Source organism: Eschscholzia californica, unplaced genomic scaffold (assembly GCF_041429995.1).
Source record: "Eschscholzia californica isolate CP2 unplaced genomic scaffold, dmEscCali1.0.p SCAF_1, whole genome shotgun sequence".
Taxonomy (NCBI): domain Eukaryota; kingdom Viridiplantae; phylum Streptophyta; class Magnoliopsida; order Ranunculales; family Papaveraceae; genus Eschscholzia; species Eschscholzia californica.
This window is the reverse complement of record NW_028238198.1, coordinates 12,001,394-12,023,401: the sequence shown is the minus strand read 5'-3', so window position 1 is coordinate 12,023,401 and position 22,008 is coordinate 12,001,394. Positions and strand designations below refer to the sequence as shown.

The 22,008-nt window shown below is 35.8% G+C and overlaps 1 protein-coding gene across 2 annotated transcripts; it reads right to left on the bottom strand.

Moving 5' to 3' along the window:
* Positions 1-248: 248 nt before the first annotated feature.
* LOC147564160 (histidine kinase CRE1-like) lies at positions 249-6,675 on the bottom strand. 2 transcript variants are annotated; one of them, XM_086643988.1, is made up of 11 exons: positions 5,884-6,675; positions 5,532-5,765; positions 5,254-5,423; positions 4,362-4,580; positions 3,861-4,047; positions 3,703-3,754; positions 3,376-3,605; positions 3,073-3,171; positions 2,174-2,859; positions 1,339-1,845; positions 249-889 (listed from the first exon to the last, which is right to left on the bottom strand). In XM_086643988.1, the coding sequence occupies exons 1-11, from the start codon at positions 6,211-6,213 to the stop codon at positions 634-636; spliced, it is 2,970 nt and encodes a 989-aa protein (XP_086500114.1). In that variant the 5' UTR covers positions 6,214-6,675; the 3' UTR covers positions 249-633. The 2 variants fall into 2 exon arrangements, with proteins under 2 accessions (XP_086500114.1, XP_086500121.1); XM_086643995.1 differs by having other exon boundaries at positions 1,339-1,842.
* Between the last annotated feature and the right edge of the window lie 15,333 nt (positions 6,676-22,008).

Here is a 22,008-nt window from a genome sequence, read left to right as displayed (position 1 = left end):
AACAATTACCCTTGGAAGATTTAAATTCAGAGAGGAAGAAACAAACACCACCTTCCCCAATCTCACTCAGCCAAAGCTTAGGTCTCATTCAGACTTCATTGTTCACTTTTCTACCATAATATATATATGTGTATGATATAAAAGTATACCTCAAACTTGAGCAAAGCAAAGACAATCAAACACGGAAGAAAATACAAAGCTCTGCTAATTCTGCAAAACTAAAATAACATTTGATAGACTCATAGACATGACAAACTGGCATTAGATAGATCTGAATCTGAATGATCAAATACACTTTTTGCCTTCTTTTAACCCCTTCTCATAAGCAGGGCAATAAACCCACATAGTCTCATCCTACATAATTCTACATATAAGTGGGATGAAGGTTACTTAGTAATATATATACTTGGATACAGACTTAACTAGTCGAATACGATTAAGACACAAATACACAAACTTGAATACTACACATGGCAGAATCGAGTTCTGTCTAACAAACAAGCAAGCCGTAAAACACTACAGCGAGTAACTCCGCGGGGAACATGAGAGCTACTCAATCATCACTACTCCTATTTATTCTAATCTGCTAAGATTTTGATCCACATAGTTAAACTGAGAAAGGAGCTTTCCTTGTTACTGAGTCTGAGGTGGGGGCTTAGATTCGAAGAACTTTGCAACAGCCTTGTAGAGATTTTCTTCCTCAAAGGGTTTTGAGACACAACCATCCATTCCGCATTTCAAGCACTCCTCGTCCGTTGCCTGAATCACATCAGCAGTCATGGCTAATATCGGCATGTGGTATTCTGCCCTGCCAGATGATTCTCTGCTCTTGATCATATTCTCGTTTGCCATGCTTTCCATCTTTCTAATCAAACAGCTCGCCTCAAACCTGCAATTCAAGATCAGTTCCCCGTCAAACCAAAAAAACTTCATATAATAAGGTTGCAGGGTTGAGAAATTGTTAATGCAAATTAGACAAGCTTTGGATTTCTGAAGGAGTATTCAAAATGCTACATAGAGAATTCCTGTCAAGAACTAGAAACAACTTATTGTAACAAATCTAGTAAAGAATCAAACACTTCCTTCAACTACTCAAAGATGGCAAATAAGATTAGGTTATTGCTGAGTCTTTGAAGCGTATATTCATCAATGATTAGAACACGACCAAGTCGTATGATGCAGCTAAGGTATGTTCATCAACTTTCATTCTATAATTTATAAGGCTGCCTAGGTTTAAAGCATTTTTATGCAAAGGCACCATGAGCTATTAAAACAAGTTACATACGAAAAGAATAGGTTTGTAAAGATTCAAGAAGGTCAAGATATTTCTATACGTACCCATCCATTTCTGGCATATGAATATCCATAAAGCAAGCATCAAAAGTATGTGGCAATTCGAGAAGAGCAAGAGCATCTTTTCCACTCTCAGCAGAAACCACGCGAGCTCCAAACTTCTTAAGAACACCTTCAGCAACTCTACGGTTTACCTTGTTATCGTCAACCACCAAAATACGTTTTGCGTTTAGAAGACTATGAAGAGAACCAGAGCCATTAGGTAGTGCCTTAGCTTGTGGCCTCTTATTCTCCACACCAAGCACCTGATGGAGACATGCTGCAACCGTACTTGGTCTCAGAGGCTTCATGATCACAGTATCAGAAAAGCCTGCTGCTTTTGCTTTAGTAGATTCCTGAGGACTGATGTAAGTTGCGAGAAGGATCAATTTAGGCAATTCAAGTATATGACCTATCTTCTTCAACTCCAATAGCTGTTCAAGCACGCAAATTTTCTCATCCGAGATCCACGAATCTTTCTCAACTAGAATCATGTCCAGTTGCTGTGCACTTCTGAAATGAAACAATGTAGCAAAATTAAGATATCTTTTCCAATATTATGAAACATTGAGATATATTTACAAATGAAGGTTTTCAAGAATCAAGAAAAAGAAAGATAACTGTTGCAAGGAATCATGTAAAAGAAACAAAATGCGCCTAAAAATGTTGTTCGGTGTAATTTTCAACCGTCATGGGAAAAAATGCAGGACAATGGAACATTTCGAGTAAAAGAAATCAAATCTTGACAAAACAAAAACGATTTACAAAAACAGTTTCAGCTTAGTATCTTTCCAAGCAAATAAATGACTTATTATTATTATTATCTAAATTGTGACCTTACCCTGATCTCGAAAAACTATTTTGAGCAGATATTGTAGCAAGCGCCACACTGATACTAGGTGCAATTTCTACCAAGATACCAAGTCTCTTGAGATGATACTTTGTCACAACACCTCTAACTGGTTTTCCATCAATCACAATGGCTTTCATCCCTTTGAAAGCAGTCGGCAATGCTTGTACAAGTGGTCGTTTGCGATTGAGAAGTGAACTAATATCACATCTTCTCAGCTCTACAGTGCATGTAAACGTGCTTCCAATTTGAGGTCGGGTAACGAAGCTTATCTGACCGCCCATTAGCTTAACCAGAGACTTACTGATGCTCAAGCCAACACCAGTTCCACCATAGTTTCTTGATGTAGAACTATCAGGTTGCATAAATGGTGCAAAAACCCTATTTTGTGCACTTAAAGGTATACCGATCCCTGTATCTTCCACACTAATCATTAGAGTCACATTCTCATCACAGTCAGAGTAGAATTCCTCATTTGCAGTAAGCTTAAAATTTTCCCAGCAGTTGCGATGATCAGCAGCCTCGTAACCACTTAATGTATTGATCAGGTTGCCACCTGACACAACTTTTAGGTCACTTGCTACTCTATTTAAGCATAAATCAGCTTTTGAATCCATCATGGTCGCTATAGGTTCAACTAGGCGAACTACAACAAATACATGGCCCTGCTCGGTAAACTGGAAAAGAAAACAAAAGCAGATAGATTGGTCAAAAATTCAGAATTAGCAAATTGGGTGTTTAGATCGGCTTAGTGGGTGCTAATACTCGAAGCTTATTAAGCAAAGTATATGAAGTAATACGTTAGAAGCAAGCCTTCGTGGTGGAGTGTCAAAGTGAGTGTGCATTTTATTATGTGCTAGTCTTGTTAATAAGAACTAAACTATACTTACTTTAACTGAGTTGCCCACAAGATTTGTAATGATTTGTCTGAATCTTCCAGGATCACCGATAAGAATTTGAGGAACTTTATCAGAGACAAACACAGCTAGCTACATTTCCCAATAGATTGTAAACCGATAAGAGGAAATGTGAGAATCCCCGTTCATAGATCAAATAGAAATGCCAGTCAGGTCACATATTTGAAAACATGTAATAACACAACTAAAACGAAAAGGAAAGAAAACCATTGCAATTTTTCCTTTTTATAGAATTTACAAACGAAAAAATAGAGAAACGGCAGAGTTTGGACTCACTTCAACACGCTTGTACCTCGACTTCACGGAAAACATAGACAAAACGTCATCAATGATGGAACGAAGATCAAACGGAACAGCTTCTAGTTCTAGCTTTCCAGACTCAATGTTTGCCCTATCAAGCACTTCATTTGTTAATATTATCAGTTCCTTCCCACATGCTTGAGCAGTTCGAGTGCAATCCAACTGATCTTCACTGAGATCTGTATCTAGAAGCATGTTGAGCATTCCTGCAAGTACAAGTGCAGCAGTTGATAAATTTATGTTCGTAACTCATTCCCAGTATCGAGAAGTTTGGTAAGGAAATTTAAGAGGAGTTGGTCGTACCAAGTACACCATTCACTGGCGTTTTAATCTCATGAGACACAGTTGCTAGAAACTTTAATTAGGCAAGGACGAATGACAAAGACAAACAAGAATCAGATTATTAAAGTGGTCAATCAGCTAAATAATCAAAGCCTTCATCTCTGTTTGGTGTGACAGACCTGAGATTTTGCAATATCGGCAGCTTCTGCTCTAGCTTTGAGCTGCTGCATCGCCCGAAGATCTTCCTCAATTGTGAGAATGTGAATTCCCACGGCATAGAAAATATACCCAATCAACAGAGAGATCACAAAAAATCCATAGGAGAAACTGGCATATGTCCATGGTATGTAGGGATTTTGGAGATATCTGCTCAGATTATCAAAACATTCAGGTATCCAATGTGCAAGAACCTTCATATGCCAAGACACAACTAACTAACTAAGTTGGGCAGAATCACAAATTTCTATCAAGGGGGATAGTATTTTGAAACAGATCAAGGGGGGTTTTTTTATAGCAATTCTAACTCGCCTTAATTAACACAAAACCAGAAACAAAAAAAATCATAATTAGGCCTATAAAGGGATCTAGTGCTGACCTAGTGGACAACCTTGAGCCTTGGACTACCCAACTAGAGCTTCCACCCTTGAATATGGGAAGGATCAGAGATCAGAAGTTCTTACCTACATCGCATTTCGTGCTTTCTGAATGGATCTCCAAAATCGAGCAAACAAGTATGTGAAAGAGACATGTCGCTTTCTGGATGAGGGGGTTCATACATGATCAAAGGTTTTGAAGAATTGGTGACGTCGTAAACATTCACTACTATCGCCTGCCTATCAGCAAGTTGCGCAAGCATATGTTCTACCAATGATTCGACATCAAAGGCTCCGCCAAGATACCTGTATCCATCAGAATAGTCTCTCACAGTTCAAGTTTGGGTACTAATTGAGGAAAAGGAAAGCCAACTGGAAGGTTTTATAATCAGCTAAACAAAGGGTAGATGTCATTACAGAAACATAATAAGCTTGCTTTATCAGTAGCTAGTAGTTACCAGGTGGGAAAATGTAAACAGCAGATTTCATGTTCTCAGTTTATTTACACAATCAAACTTAAACATTTACTTTTAAAAGCTAATTCAGGCTCCTACATAGTCCGCAACTAGCTATGGTCTTCCTCGGTTTTCCTAATCATAGCTATGTGCAGTAATCTAGATCGTAACGTTAGATTGCTAAACTAAACGAAACCAGCATACAAATCAAATTCCACTAAATACCTACCCCAAAATAGTATGTATATATACATAAAGTGTTGGGCAAGTGGCAAGTGCTTATATAGTGTTCGGCAAGCGGCAAGTGCTTATATAGTGTTCGGCAAGCGGCAAGTGCTTACATAGTTAGATACTTCCTCCCCAGAACTTGAAAAGTTAGAAAAGAAAATATGGTGATTCATAGTCCAAAAACAATGAGCCGAAGTACAAATTTTAGCACCTCACTAACTAGAACAAGGAAAACACAACCGAGTGACCAACTGCAAAATAAGTAGTGTTCAACTAGGGCTAAAACTCTGTCTCACCCAGCAGTATTGTGAATACGTTCTTCAACCGTCGCATCCACGGGAAGATCAAAGCTGTAAACTGGGTATGTCAAAACAACCCCCAAATGTAAAGAACCCAAAAGCCTCAATGGGTTAGTAAGAACAGCTTTTCCAGTAGCTCTTGCCTTCAAAATGTTCTCTCTGTCCTCCTGATTCCACAAGATGTAAACAAAATTAAGTAAGAGAAAGCTCAGAAGAAAGCAAACAGTTCAGCCAACATAAAAAAAAAAAAAAAAACTAAACATTAAAAGAGTTACCTCCCCAGACATCACATCCAGAGATTTGATGTGAGAACCAGTTTGCTCTGAGAATATCACCGGAGCATATTCATCTCGTGGTGGCGAAGGTTCCCTCTCCATGGTCTGAATGATCCATCCTTGCTGCTTCTCAAAATTTTCTCTCTCAGAGTGAATTACTCTCTGTGAATAAGTTATTCCACTCAACAATGGTCTCTCAAAAGAAGTTCTAGCTATGTAATAAGCAAAATTTCCCTGCATTTTTAAACCATTTCCACCCATAATCAGGTTAGAAGTTTAGAACAAAACCCAAGTAGTAACATAGTAAAAGAAAGAAACCCAAAACAGCAAGAAGGAAACAAGGTTGAGAGACCTGATCAATGCCGGATGGATCCATGTTGAGATGGAAAATAGAGACAAGGGCAGCAAGGGCTTGAACATAATTAACATTAGCATTGAACTGATCTTGAATCATGCTAGCTCTTTGATCACACATACTAACTAGTTTATCTTTCCTTTTGAGCAAAATATTATCTTCAATATTCTTATAAATAAAGAAAGAAACCCATGCCATTAAAATAATCCAAAGAAGAAAACAGAACTGAATTCTTCTTTTTCTGAAATAGTTTGGCTTTTCTACTACCACCAAGCTTTCATTTAATCCCATACCCACCGTATGGTAGTTTTGCATATTCAAACTCATCACCACCAACACAATTTCTCTCTTCCTAGCTCTCTCTACTCTCTCTCTCTCTCTCTACTTTTTTTCTTACTCTTCTACTCTCCCCTCCCCTTCATTTCTCAGCTAAAAAGAAGAAACCCCTTCCCATTTCAACAAGAAAAGGAAATACTCTTTTCAACAGCCCTTTTTCAAGATAGAAAATCAGGAAAAAAAAAACAAGAACAAAATTTGCCCTGAAGCATAGAAGAGTGGGTTTTCTCTCAAAACAAGGAAAAACCCCTCAAATCCCAAAGAAGCAAATATTAGAAAAAGAAGATGGGTAACTAGATCAAGACAAAAAAAAGTAGCACGTCCACTGTTTTTTAATTCTATTACTTTACTAAGAAGATGAAGATGAAGATGAAGAGATTTGACTATAATAAAATAAGTTTAAGCTGAAGAAAACCCCATGGAAAGACAATGAGAGCCTTTTAACTACCTACCAATCAATGCAAGGAGATGAAGATATAAATAAGGAGTAAACAAGAGAGAGAGATAGATACTCCATATGAGAGTGAAAGAAAGCTATCTGGTTTTAGTGAGAGAGTGGGTTACTGATGAGATTTGAGGTTTCATCTTCGTCGTGTCTGGGTCACGCAAAATCTTGATCGGACCCCTCAATTTTAATGAGAAAATATTCGCTTTATCTCACTTTTTCAGAACAACTGAATCGAATCTCTGGATATTAAAGATACGCTACTGTTGTTGTTGTTGTTGATATCATTGTACTGTTTTTTGTTTTTTCCACTCATTTTTTTTTGGGTTATTTCCCAAATGACCCCCAACTTTGTGACCAGCTTCTTGCCTGACCCCCTACTTTAGCGAAAATACCCATGACTCCCTTTTTCTGTTATCTTTAACTTTCCGTTACTCTCTCTCCTCCATCTCATTTTCTCTCTCTGCCACATCATTTGAGGGCGGCACATCATCGTATTCACCGGCATGGGTCGCCGGCCGGCCAAATTTTCGACCGGCAACCCTCAAACATTAAAAAAAAATAATTCCCCTCTCTCTCTCTGTATAAAAAAAAAATCTCCTTTCTCTCTCTATATCTGGTTCACCATGAACCAGATCTAGAGAGAAAGGGGAAAAAAAAATTGAGAGAGAGAGAGGAGGAAAAAAAATTTATGTTTGAAGGTCGCCGGCCGACGACCCATGCCGGTGAAGACGATGATGTGGCAGAGAGAGAAAATGAGATGGAGGAGAGAGAGTAACAGATAGTTAAAGATAACGGAAAAAGGGGGTCATATGAGTATTTTTGCTAAAGTGGGGGGCACGCCAGGAAGCTGGTCATAAAGTTGGAGGCCATTTGGAAAATAACCCTTTTTTTCAGGTAAGGTTATAAGATGGTGTAGATCAGTCTTATGGAATACTAGTGATCCTGTCCATTTGCAGGCCTCACGACTTTAAAGGTCTCAATAAGGAAGGGTGTTTAAACTCTTAAGAGGAGCACCACACTCCATCTCACCACCGATGTAGGATTGATTTACAACACCCCCTCCCAAAATCAGATCACAATAGAGCGAATCGTGTTAATACCATGTTATAAGATGATGTAAACCGCTTTCCGGACTGCTAGTGATATTGTTTGTTTTAGCACTTCTAGACCTCACGACTTTAAAATACATCACTAGCGAAGGGTGTTTAATCTCTTGAGAGAAACACTACACTCCGTCTCAACACCGAATCTCCATCCCTAGTACCTTTACTTAAACTTAAGAGGGGTAAAAGACTTCAAATAATTTTTTTTACTCCATAGAAGATGAGATGAATGAATTTTTCTCCACAAAAGAAGAAAAAGGAAGGGGAAGAAGAAAGAGGGGTAAAGGACTTAAAATAATTTTTTTTACTTATAGTTAATTTTGTAAATCGTAATTTTTTTCATTATTCTCAATAAGAAAAGGGTTTTTTGAGCTTACCCCCTCACAATTAATTGGTAATTGAGTTTACCCCCTTCAGTAATTGGTAATTGAGCTTACCCCCTTGAATTTAGATTTTCTTGTCATAACTACTAAGGATATGTTTGGTATATGATAATAAAATCAGAAAGTAAATAATATATAAACAAAATCAATCTTTACTAATCATATTCCTGACCAAATCAAACAATAAAATGAGATAGAATCTCTAATATGAATCGTATTGAAGAATAGTTGTTCTTGGCAGTGGCAATTATTTCACGTACGCCAAACATAGCCTTTGTGTTTCTGTCACTAATAGTAAAACCAAGGGGGTAAGCTCAATTACCTATTATTGAGGGGGGTAAACTCAATTACCAATTAGTGACGAGGGGGTAAGCCCAAAAAACCCATAAGAAAATATGTCCTTGAGATTTTACAAAGAAACATGGATTCCCTCAAAATTTTTCTTTATTCCCAAAACCACAACCAAAACTAAGAACAAGTGACGCATTCAAAACTTTCCAACTACACGCACCCTAAACGAAATAAAAATAAAAGTCAAATTATATTGGCAATTGAAAACTTTATGTATTTAAAATTATGTTTTTGAGGTGTGTGTTAGGGAGGCACCCAATCCACCCTAACCCACTTTTTTTCCCCTTTCTACTCATTATTTTCTTTCTTTTTCGTTTGTTTTTCCTATTGGAATCATCATCAACACCTTATCATGAAAACAACTTTGTTTATGTGAGAATGGGAGAAGGGGTAACTAGCAACCAAGAATATAATGTTTAGGTCTTCTCCATTCATTGTCAATTGATTTGAGTTGGATGACCACAAATTTAACAGTTTACAAACCCATCATCATCGATCAATAATGAGGAGTTACAGAGAGATATAACCTTGGTCCAAAACCACCATTAAAAATACTATAAGGAGCCCTACTCTCGGGTTCAGACTAGTCTGAGATGTTTCAGATAGGATAACCTGAGACCTTGCCAAAGATATTGGACTGGTCAGTCCAATACCTTAAGCAAAATTTTAGATTGACCAGTTTGAAACTCAAAGCAAAAGAGATTGATCCGAGTCCAAAGCCTTGCTTTGGGTTCAAAATCTCTCAGATTGATCCGAGTATGAAACCTTGCTTTTAGCCACTACCTGTCCCAACTCACAAGTGAAAGTGCAATGAAAGAAGAATAACGTTAGTGTGACAAACTCTCTCTGTAACCTTTGAACAAATAAAAAGAAAAAGAAACTCTCTCAAACCTAATAGAAGGAGAGGGAGTAGGTCCGAGATGTAAGAGAAGAAAAGAGGCCCCCCCAGCCTCCCCCACTACGCAACAAACCTAATATCACTGTCCCATATCTTATGGACAATGACACCAGACAAACACCTTATCTCTTTATACGAAGTTACTTAATACACCCTTTCATGTGTACTTAACCACGGAAATGCCACAATCCTTGAGCTCATCCGAAACAGCAACCCTTCCTTTACAGTTAAAGGCACCAAACCAATGTGACCGAAAAAGGACCGAATTAATCAAACCAAACTGGACCTATGGAAACCCTATGTCCTTTTGGCCCAACCAAACCCAGCTAAATGAATTTTTCTTTTTTTTGTTGAAGAGCTAAATCGAACTTTCATTATATCATTTGATAAGCCGCTCTAAGCTGATTATATTATATATTAGTATAAAATGTTTTTTATCAATTTAATATCGTATTTTTTAGTGAATGAGTTTACAATTAAATTGTTCACCTGTCGTTTTAGAATTATGTTAGTTTTATGTTGATGATCTCTTTTTGATATATGGTTTTCAAAAATGCGAGTTGGTAAATTACAACAGAGCGGAACTAACGAATGAACTTAATCGGCGGTAGACTTGTTTGGTGTTGCTTTTGTTGAGCCAAAAGTGATTAACATCAAGAAACCCCACTTCCTCTTTCTCATTCATCTCTCTTTTTTCAATCTCTATGAACCTAAAATAATGGGGTCATTTCCAAACAAAAAGTTGCCTTCTTTTCCAACTATATTTTCTTAAGATTCCTCAAGATAAAAAGAGATAACCAGATGGTCCACATCGATAATAGGCTCAGATGGCCACTACTATAAGCCAAGGGAACTCGAGTTTATAAGTAGGTTTACCGTGGGGTTACCTTCATCTACAGTTGGGCTTCACAAAAAACAAATTGTCCTTAAGTACGGAAAGTTATAAGCACATGGTTGTACCATGTCCACACACTGTCAAGTTTGATTTCCTCCATCAGCATTATCATGTTTTTTTTTTTTTTTTGTTGAAAGATCAGCATTATCATGTTTGGTTTGGTCCCTTTCACCAATTTTTATTTTATTTTATTTTGTCCATTCCAATGGAACAAGTCAATTGGTAAACCATAATTTTGTAAGGGTGATTTAGTAATTGAACTCCGTTTATTTAGCGATATTAGGACTACACTCTTAAAATGATTATCGTTTAGGCGTTAACTTCTAAAGGCTAGTTTCACGTCAAATACCTGTTATATGAGGAGCGTGCGACTCACATGTGTCATCTCGAACAAAAATACCCTCGTCTGAAGTCTTTAGATCTTAAAAATTATTCCATGTATCTTACTAGAATAGGTGTCGTCCTTTTGGGTCGTTGACTCGTTTCTGCAGAAAAAAACATATCCATTTTCAACATCACCTTTTTCTATTCGCTCTTATCTATCTCCACTCTCTTTGAAGAGGAAGAGGAAAATGAAGAAGAGAAAGTTCAACAAAAAAAAGAAGAAGAGAAAAATAACGAAGAAGATAAATAGAAAGATTAAAATGAAGAAAGCGAGAAAAAGAAAACTACATACCCCTTAAGAAGGTTGCCAATACGTGGACAACCACATTCCTTATGTGGACAAAAGAAATTTTGGGTGTAAATATATTATATTAATTTAAGGGAATAGACACCTCTTTCTCTCTCTATACTTTCTCCCCTTTACCACCGTCATCACAACGAGATTGGGGAGTGTAAACCCTCACCAAAACCACCCACCCATGAACATCATTCATGTCTATTGTTTATGTGAAACAGTATAATATTTGGTTTATGGGGGTCTTAGGGTTTTGATATTTTGGTGTGATTTTGTTCTATTTACTTGTTATCTAGGGTTTGAATATTAGGACTACACCCCCACTTTTTGAAAACTTTTGATATACACCCCCACCTGGACGGAAACCGTCAACTCAGAGTTAAGTTGGGTGTGTGTGAAACACACGCGCCAACCATGACGATTTTACCCTTTTGTAGATGTTGAAATATTTTGAGCGATTTTGACATACACCCCCACTATTATATGAATTTTTGGACTACACCCCCATTTTTTTGAGAAAACAAAATTTTTCAATTTGCCCTCCAACGATCATCTTTTACCTTTTTTCTTATAAACTTATTTATCTTAGACAAGCTAAAAGATCAAAGCGAAAGAACTTATTTATCTTATATGTCAAATAAGATAAATAAGTTCCTCCCATATAAGATAAATAAGTTCTTTCGCTTGATATCCCAAATAGTTCCTCCCATCTTTTCTATAGTTTGATATCTCAAATAGTTCTTTCGCTTTGACCTTTTCGCTTGTCTAAAATAAATAAATTTATAAGAAAAAAGGTAAAAGATGATCGTTGGAGGGCAAATTGAAAAATTTTGTTTTTTCCGAAAAATGGGGGTGTAGTCCAAAAATTCATATAATAGTGGGGGTGTATGTCAAAATCGCTCAAAATATTTCAACAACTACAAAAGGGTAAAATCGTCATGGTTGACGCGTGTGTTTCGCACACACCCAACTTAACTCTGAGTTGACGGTTTCCGTCCAAGTGGGGGTGTATATCAAAAGTTTTGAAAAAGTGGGGGTGTTATCCTAATATTCGTATAATAGTGGGGGTGTATGTCAAATTCTCCCAAATAAAAACAAATATATTTATTTACTTATGCTAGAATGACCGAGTAGTTTACTATGTTTGGGTAGTTTCTCTGCCTAGATGATATCATAACTTCCCCCCAACTAGTTTATTAAGCAGAAAACCACACAAGTAGCAAAGAATCAGATGAACTCATGGTGATGAATAATAAGCTATTATTTTTATTAGGGTTTTAATATTTGTGATTCATCATATTATAGGATTAAATAATTTAAGATAATTAAAGTTTGTTATTAGACACTCTTGATTCATGAAGAGAAATACCATCAAGGTTGTGGTTGTTGGTGGGACTCGCCTAAGGTGGTAGTGAATTGTGTCGAAAAATTTGCAAGAAACAAAATGTCCGCTTCAAAATTAATTGGTTATATTTACACCCAATATATTTGTCCACGTAAGAAATCTGTTTGTCCATATATTGTCCACCCCTAAGAAAGTGGTTCTCCTCTTTGATAATAATAACTTGTTTCCCCTTCCTCTTCATCTTTCAATAGCTTAAAGTCGTCCGTGGATTTCAGCGCGGGCTACCTTCATCTTCTTTAGGTAACGTGCCTATGTGACTATGTCCATGTGTGAGATTTGTGAACTCTTGTGTGCCTTTATACACTCACCATTTAAAATTACCTTACATCTAAGCGTGAGTGCCTTTAAAAATTCCCTAATTCTATCCATGCAAACTCTATATGGGTTTTCATGAAGGGAAATTCTATAGCCGCCTCCCTTCTGGTTATAGGCATCCTCTATCCGAATTAATCTCTCACAAAATTTGGCTACAGGCACACCCTAATGAAACTTTATCCACACATGGAACTTTTTGTGGCTTTCTCTTGTTCAACCGGCTGGGTGGGGCCAGGAAGGGTTTAAGAGTATGCACATGAAAAATGGACTCACATATATACCATTGAACGATTAAAAAAAAAAAAACGCTATTGTACTAGTCTTTCTTCAACTAACAAACAAGGTATTATTATCAGCCGAGTGAGATGCCTAAAGTGAAGACGTAAAATATTATTAGCCACATTAAATATTTCGATGGGATCCAGTAGATGATTTTCAAAGTAGTTGTTAGAGCTAGTGGGTTGATAATCTTTCTTTTGTGATAATAAAGTTTGTGCAACCTTCAAATAAAAGAAAAGAAGGCAAAGAAATTCCAACTTTTATATTGCCTTGGTTTGCACTGGTTAGAGTCTTAGAGAAAGAAAAAAAGTAGAAATAATGAAAAGTTAGGAACTCAAAGCATAGCTCCAAAAGCATTTAAAAAAGAAAAACATAACTCCAATGTACTTCTTTCCATCAATTTTAAAGAGATTAATTCATCTTGATGCACCACCACTTCCATCAAAGTTAAAATTGTATCAAATTAAAAAAAGCAAATCTAAATAATTTATTAGGCCCTGAAGAAAAAAGCAGAAGACTTTTTATTTATTGGATAGTGAGCATCATCTGATTATTTATATAAAAACCCCGTCTTTCTTTAAATATTTGATAAGTTAAAACATGGACTACCTATTAAGATTTATCGGACATATTAAAATATATAGAAATGTCTGTTCTAGTAGTTTTTAAACTCTTCGTTAGGTTGTGTTTGTTTTCTTTTATTTGTGAGGTGGTATTTCATGACGACCCATTGTTTCTAAATTTTGTATTCTAAACTAGGAAACCAAGATATGTAGAATTATGTTTGTTATGCACTAAAATTCAACCATTATGATTTTATATTTCTGATTTTTGAGGGGATGTGGCTATCTTTCTTATCACAAGCACGGATAACGTTGATCTCATTTTTCTTCATGGCATGTAGCTAGATTGTGGTTTTTTTTTTTTTTTTTTTGTTAAGGTTGTAGCTAGATTGTGGTTGTTATTTGTAAAAGATTTTTCTTTTGTAACGAAAATAGGTCATTGCCTGCTTTATTAGCTACTAGAGCAATAATGAATGTTGGCTAAATCTGCCGCCAACTTACTTACAATGCCACTAAGAACCTCATAGATCTCCAAAGTTTGATTCAAGTTTAAATTACAGTACTTTGCTATCATATGCGCAACATTATTCGTCTCATGTGGACAGTAAGAGAACTCAATCTTCTCAAGCCTTGCAATATCTGATTGGATATCCATCACAATCGGTCTTATTTTCCGTGACACCTCATTCAACTCCTTCGAGGGTACATTTATTACAGTCATAACATCGCCCTCAATACCACACTCATACTCGAGGAGTAGTTGTACAATGAAAAGTGCTAGTTTTGCTGTCCTTATTTTTGCTTCCAAAGGGGAGGGGGTGTGGCAATTGACTGTTAGAGCTATCACAAACTCTCCTCTTTCGTTTCTACAGACTCTCCTCTTTCATTTGTAAAAGATCTTAATTTGCATATTATTTTAGGTGAGATAAACATTTTTGTAATAGACATTATTAAAGTGAAAGTACACTCTATTGGAGGAGAAGACATGTTTGGATGCAGTTTTTTTGATGATATGTTTGGATGCAGTTGAATTAGAAAGATAAGAACACACATACAACTAATTTTTTTTTTTTTGTTAAAAACATACAACTAATTTAAACCTAAAATCTTTCTTAGAAAGACCAACTTAGGAATTAATTTTTAATTATATTCACTTCCTAGTCTAGCACCTACACTATCCTAGGTCTCACGTGGATGTGTGTTATCAGTGCTGATTAATTAATTAAAAGATTAGTTCAATCTTCTATATTACTCTAAACCCCATAATGACACTTGCAAATCCCACCATCTTTTATTTGTAATTAATTCTTTCATATGTTAAGATATCTGACCTACTCACTAGTCACTACTAAGAAATGTATATGCATAATGAGCTAGTTACTTTTTCCTATCCCAGAGTGGGTTCTCAGAATCAACCATTCAAACTGTTTATACTCTAGGGTGGTGCATATTTGTTTTAGCAACCAACCATATAATAATGATCCCATGAAATTGAACTTCTTTAATAGTTGAAGCTCCAGAACTAACTCCTCCCATTTCAACAAAAAAAAAAAAAAAAAAACTCCTCCCAACCAGAGGAGAATGATGTGAAAGGTAAAACCCTCAGGGCACTTCCACAAGGTGCACCACCATTGGTGGATTATCAAAGAAACTCTTATGATTTTTTATTGTTCTACATACGTAGAGTCGTGATTCAAGGAGCTCAAGCTCATACGGTGAAGTATGAATTTGAGTTCATAACCGTTAGATAATAAAAAATGCCAAGTTTGCGGTTGAAATTTCAAGTTCAGGATGGCAAAAACTAGGTTCGTATGTGCTAATGTCACATCTGGAGAGATAAAGACGTACACTACATGTACTGTATATGAGTTTGTATCAATTTCACATGACTTATGTCAAGTGCACATCCGTTACGTCAGACGCTCAAATGTCAGCACACGTGGATTACGTCAAATAAAAAAAAACAGATCATATGCAAGACATTTCAAAATGTGTTTGTGTTGTGCACGGATTTATGGTTTGTGCAAACTAACGAGATGAAGGATCAAACATTTGAAAATATAATGTTTACAAATTTAAGCACTGTGAAAATACCGTATGAAGGATTTGACATTTGAAACGTACTGTGATCGGAGAAATATAGCATTTTGAAGATATACAAAGGAAATATGTTACTGTACAATTTTTTTATGTACCAGAACGTATAAATTTTTATGACACAAAAGTTTGTTGAGGTCACATTTTTTATCAACCCGAACTTGATTTTGCAGACTTGTCCTCTTTCTTTTTCTGAGCCGAACTTCTTTCTCATTGACCTTAGTATTTTAGAAATCTCATCTGAATGGCTAAACAACATTGAAAGTATAGATGCTAATCATTAGTATTTTGTTAATAGTTAGTGTAAAGTGCTAGAGCCTATAAGAATTATAATGATTTATTACAACTTACTAGTAAATTAGATAAACATCAAAATGTTATATGACACTTATTACAACAACATATTCACCCGGACTGCCATGATTTCATAGGTAACAAATGGAATGGTAACTACTTGAATTTTCCTCAACGTATACAAACAAACTTATCCATTTTAAGCAAACACCTATCGAAGTGGAACAGGGAAGTATTCGGTAACCTAGAATTGAAAATAAAAAACACCATAACAATCATTCAAATTACTAAAAATAGCAATGAACTTATTAAACTAAAATCTCGTCTTGAAGAGCTTTATAGGCAACAAGAAAGTCTTTGGAAAGAAAAATCTCGCGATAATTTCATAACTTTAGGAGACAAAAACACAAAATATTTTCACTCTCAAGCCATACAAAGAAATCGTAATAATCGTATTCTGGCAATTAAAGATCACAATGGAGAGTGGCAGGATGGCGTTAAAGATATGTTCAACATCTTCACTAACCACCTCCTCACCATTAACACCCCTTCCAATTGTATTAGCTCTCCCACTATTTTAAATCTCTTCAACCCCATCATAACCCAATCTCAAAATACAAAATTGACAGCAATCCCAGACAGAGCAGAGATTGATCTTGCTATCCAGTGGTTGAAAAAGGATGCCGCATCTGGTCCTGATGGCTATCCTCCTTTCTTCTACCAGGCTAACTGGGATACTGTCAATAAGGATATATACCTTTTAGTTCAAAATTTCTTCCAAACAGCAGAACTTCCTCCAGATACAAATCATACACACATCTGTCTTATTCCCAAAACAGTTGTGCCCCAAACTCCGGCAGACTACAAGCCTATTAGTCTGCTTAATACTACTTACAAAATCATAACTAAAATTTTAGCAGATAAATTGAAAATCCACCTGAACCTCTTCATATCTCCTTTCCAAGTTGCCTTTGTCCCAGGTAGGCAAATATTGGATAACGTCATAATGGGTCAAGAAATTATCCACTCTTTTAAACAAATGAAAGGAGCTAAGGGATACTTTGGCCTTAAGTTAGACATGTCTAAGGCCTTTGATAGAATTGAATGGTCTTTCTTAATTGGTATAATGCAAAAGCTAGACTTTTCGGATCATTGGATCAACATGATTTCCAACTGCATCTTTACCTCCTCTATGTCTGTCCCTATTAATGGTCACCCTGGACCTAAATTTTACCCTTCCAGAGGCATAAGGCAAGGGGACCCCCTGTCACCTTTCCTGTTCACTCTAGCCATGGAAGGATTAAGCCGAATTTTAGAGTCCTTTCCTGCAAACTCTAAATTTTTAGGTTTTCCCACCAACAACCCAAATCTAACTATCTCCCATCTTCTCTTTGCTGATGATTGCATCATCTTCGGTCAAAATTCGATCGAGAATGTGCATAATCTTAAAATCATCCTTAACCTTTTCTGTTCGGCTTCTGGACAAACTATCAACTACAACAAATCGAATATATTCTACTACAAAAACTCACATCCAAAATTTAAACGTATAATCATGAGAACTCTAAAAGTAAATGTTTCTACTTCAGAAAAATATCTTGGAACTCAGCTTTTCATCGGATCCCAAAAAACAAAAATATTTAATAGCATTCTAGATCAGATTGAAAATAAATTATCTAAATCGAACCATTCTTTCCTCTCTCAGGCAGGTCGTACAGTAGTTATCTCTGCTGCAGCGGCAGCCGTTCCCCGATATCAGATGCAACGCTTTGCTATTCCTAAAGGCATAAGCAAACGCATAACGACTTTTCAAAAGTCCTTCTGGTGAGGAAAGTCCAAAGGCATTTGTACGAAAGCCTGGTCGTATATTTGTCTCCCGAAAAAACTATGAGGGCTAAGTATTCATCATCCTCATCTAGATAACACAACCCTCTTAAGCAAACTAGCATGGAGACTCAAGTCTGACCCAGAAGCCATTTGGGTAAAATTTCTAAAAGCTAAATACTTTCCTCAGACTGACTCCCCGGGTCCGGCCAAATCCCATCACTCTTGGAATTGGAAGGTAATTAGAAAATACTATGATCATATTGATAGTCAAATCACTTGGGAGGTACATACTGGGGAAAATATTAACATTTGGAAAGACAATTGGATCCCTGGAGTTAACCATCAAATACAAAATATTAACAATTCTACCCTGACTAGTGTATCTCAACTCATTAGCAATAACGGGTGGGATGATAACATTCTTAGACAAAACTTTACCGATGCAATCAGCAACCTCATCAAAGCCATTCCTATTCAACCTGAAGGAACCGATAAAATGAAATGGAATCTAACTCAATCAGGAAAGCATTCGGTCCGATCCATGTATCAGCACCTTAGTTCGATCAACCAGTCTCTTCCTTCTGAGGAAGTGAACTGGAATTTTATTTGGTCCATTCCCACCATCCCACGCGTTCAGATCTTCATATGGAAAATTTGCACTAAAGCACTACCAGTTCGTCAACGTATAGGTAAGTACATAGGTGATAATTTTATTTGTCCTAACTGTATAGAAATTGAATCCATTGAACATTCACTATTGTACTGCCCCCTTGCGAAAAACATTTGGTTTCACTTTAATATTATCTCGACTAATATCCTTTCTCTTTCTGAATGGATACTTTCATGGCAGAATCCTGATCAACTTAGTTGTACCGGGGATAATATTCATTTTGTAACTATCTTATGGCGTATATGGAAAACCAGGTGTGATCACTGCTTTCAGAAAACCTTATATAATGTTAACACAGTTTAAGATCTTATGAAATCGTTTCCCAGGATTAGTCGCACTCAGTTGAAGGCTCCCTTAGCAACTGTAGCCAGATGGCAACCTCCTCCCCATCCCTTCATTAAACTAAATGTCGATGCATCTTTTGTAAATGTTGAACAGATTATAGGTACCAGCTTTATTGTACATGATTTTCAATCCAAATTTATAACTGCTCACGTGAATACTGCTAGAGCCAGAAACAGTGAGGAAAGTGAGGCATTAGCCATTCTCAACAGTCTTATTTGGGCGAAAGAACATAACCACATGCAGGTCATAATTGAAAGCGACAACATCAGCTTGATCAAACACCTTAACAATCCCAGACATGAAGTACAATGGCAACCGTTGGTACATATTCGTAGCATAAGAAATATCAAGCGCGAACATCAGCAGGTCAAATTTAATCACATCAAGAGAAATGCTAATAATCAGGCAGACAAACTCGCTAAATGAGCTAGAAGGAAGAAGAGATCTAAAGTGTGGAGTTGTATTCCCTATTTTCTTTTACACATGTACTGTAATGCCACTCTGATTGCTTAGTTCTTAATATAATAATCCATAGCAAAAAAAAAACATATTGGTTAATCTAAGGGGGTGCGGGGTGGGGTGGGGGGTTGTGGATCGGGACATTGGGGGACACTTAGAGACTAAATGTTCCGTAAATATTTTAAGACTACATTTGTCCGTAGACAAAATGTCTTTATGGACATTTCAAGACATTTGATTTATAGACAAAATGTCTTGGAGACATTTCAAGACATTTCGTTCATGGACAAAATGTTTTGGGGGCATTTCAACCTATTGAATCTATGGACAAAATATGGAGTGGATATTATTATTATTATTAATATTATTGTTATTATTAAAATTATTATTATTCTTAATTATCTCATCATTGAAGGACAATTAATAGAAATTTATTATTTTAATATTATCATTATTGTCAAATAATATGAAATAATATATTTGTACTCATAATTCAAAAATATATTTTTCGACTTTTGTGAACATCCGTGGATATCTCTACTTCGAAAAATATATTTTTCGACTTTCGTAGACATCCGTGAATATCTGTGGACATTGATAGACATTTTGTTGATATTTATTATTTTGATAATATTACTGTCTTACCATATCAGTGGACATTGATGGACAATTGGTAAATATTTATTATTTAATATAATATTATAATATAATATTAATATAATATAATAATAATATGATATAATATAATACGATATAATATAACAATAATAAGAATAATATAATATAATAATAATAATATAATATAATATAATATAATATAATATAATATAATTAATATAATAGTAATATAATTAATATAATATAATATAATTAATCTGATTTGAGAATAATAATAATTTTTATTATCTTCCTTACTCAAATGTCCCCAAATGTCCTCCAAATTTTGAGAAACATTTTCTGTCCAAAAGCTCTCCAAATTTACACTAAAATGTCTCCAAAACCAATTTGTATTGAAATGTGCATAATTTCGTGTCCCTAACGAATAACACAGACATTTCAGGACATTTGAAATCCCCGACCAATAACACAGACATTTGGAGATATTTGAAATGTCCCCAACCAATAATCCAGACGTTTGAAATATCCCCAATCAATAAGACGGACATTGGGGGACTTGAAAATCTCCCCCAATGTCTCCATCCACCCCCCACCCCCCTTAATATAAAGGGAAATGATAAAGTTACAAAAGATTTTGACAAAAAAAGGTTCTCAACTGATGTGGTGGGTGTGATTTCAAACTTTGACCAAATCTAGACCGTTAAGAGATGAAAATCACAACCGCCACATCAGCTGAGAACTTTTTTTGTCAAATTTTTTTGTGATTCTAGCATCTCTCTGATATAAATATAGGGTATTTTGTTCTAAGTAAAATTATCTAAAGAAATGACGAAGTACTTTCTCGAAATCCTGTGCCCACACTATAATACATGTGTTTGTACTAGAAGATTAGGGGGATGGTGACTGGGCCGGTGTCTCATACGAAAAAGAAGACTAAAATAACGTCACATCAACTCATGTATTTTTCCTAAATACACTTTAATAACATTAATAACTGTTATATATAATCATTTATATAGTTTATAGTTTAACATTTTGTTAATTCTCAAATAATTAATTTATGAAGGATTTCTTGACTAAAGTGGTGAAGAAGTAGGGAGCTCCTCCTTCAAAGCTAATGGAAAAATTCAATTGGAGAGGTTCTCTTAAAATAATGGGAAGTGATGCTTAAACACTTAATTTAATTTAAATTGTGGACCCAAAAGTACTACGAAGTAAGTGTTTCAATCTCAATGAATTTTTTTAAAGATAATCTATCTTGATAGTGGGATCTAAAGGAAGCTATTACTTGAATTTTCAAATGAATTATAGTTGAGTTCTTACCTATTCAACCTAATTTAAGATGGATAACTAATAAGAAAATGTAAATTAAATAAATTTGAAAACTAAGTAGATGGAAGCGCACTCAACAAAAACATATATACTAAAGTCAGTTGAAGAATGATTTGCAAGACCAGGAAGAGAGTTTAAAGAAAATTTAAGTTCATAAAAAATTATAGGAGAGTTATACACAACTTGATACTGCATCCAAACATGATTTTAAAGTATATGAGAAAATACTAAGGTGTCGTTTGGCAACCAAAAGTATAAGTACTTTTGCTTATAGTAGAATTTCTTTTGCTTTAAGAAGTAAAAAATTTCAAAAGTATATTTGGCAAAAATGTTACTTATAATTAAAATAATCAAAAAATTAGTTTGGTAATCCAATTTGCTTTTGATAACTTTATTTTTCTTTTACTTATAGAGATATTTGATTTTAACGAACTTATTTATGATTTACACGATTACTCTTGTATACAAAGTGGTGGTGATATTAGTGGTAGTGGTGGTGGCGGCGGTGCCTTGAAGATATGATTATGGGGTTTGGTGGTGGTCGAGGTATGATGGTGGTCCTAGAGGAATAATGATGATAGTGGCGGTGGTGGTGGTGGAGCTATGGTGATGGTAGTGGTGGAGGTATGATGATGATGATGGTGTGGAAGTACGGTGGTGGTGGAAGTATGGTGGTGGTGGTTGAGATACGGTGGTGGTGGCGATGGTGAACGTATGGTGGTGGTGGCGGATAAGGTATGTGACTGGTAGTGACGGAGGTACGATGGTGAATAAGATATGTAGGTGGTAATGATGGAGATTTGGTGGTGGTGGCGGTATAGTGGT

Bases quoted from the DNA above. Each gene is read 5' to 3' on its own strand.
- LOC147564160 (XM_086643988.1), bottom strand. From the start codon at position 6,213: ATGAGTTTGAATATGCAAAACTACCATACGGTGGGTATGGGATTAAAT. The intron at 4,048-4,361 runs GTAAGAACTTCT...TAATCTGAGCAG, and splicing joins AAGCACGAAATGCGATGTAG to ATATCTCCAAAATCCCTACA. The intron at 3,172-3,375 runs GTGAGTCCAAAC...TGGGAAATGTAG, and splicing joins CGAGGTACAAGCGTGTTGAA to CTAGCTGTGTTTGTCTCTGA.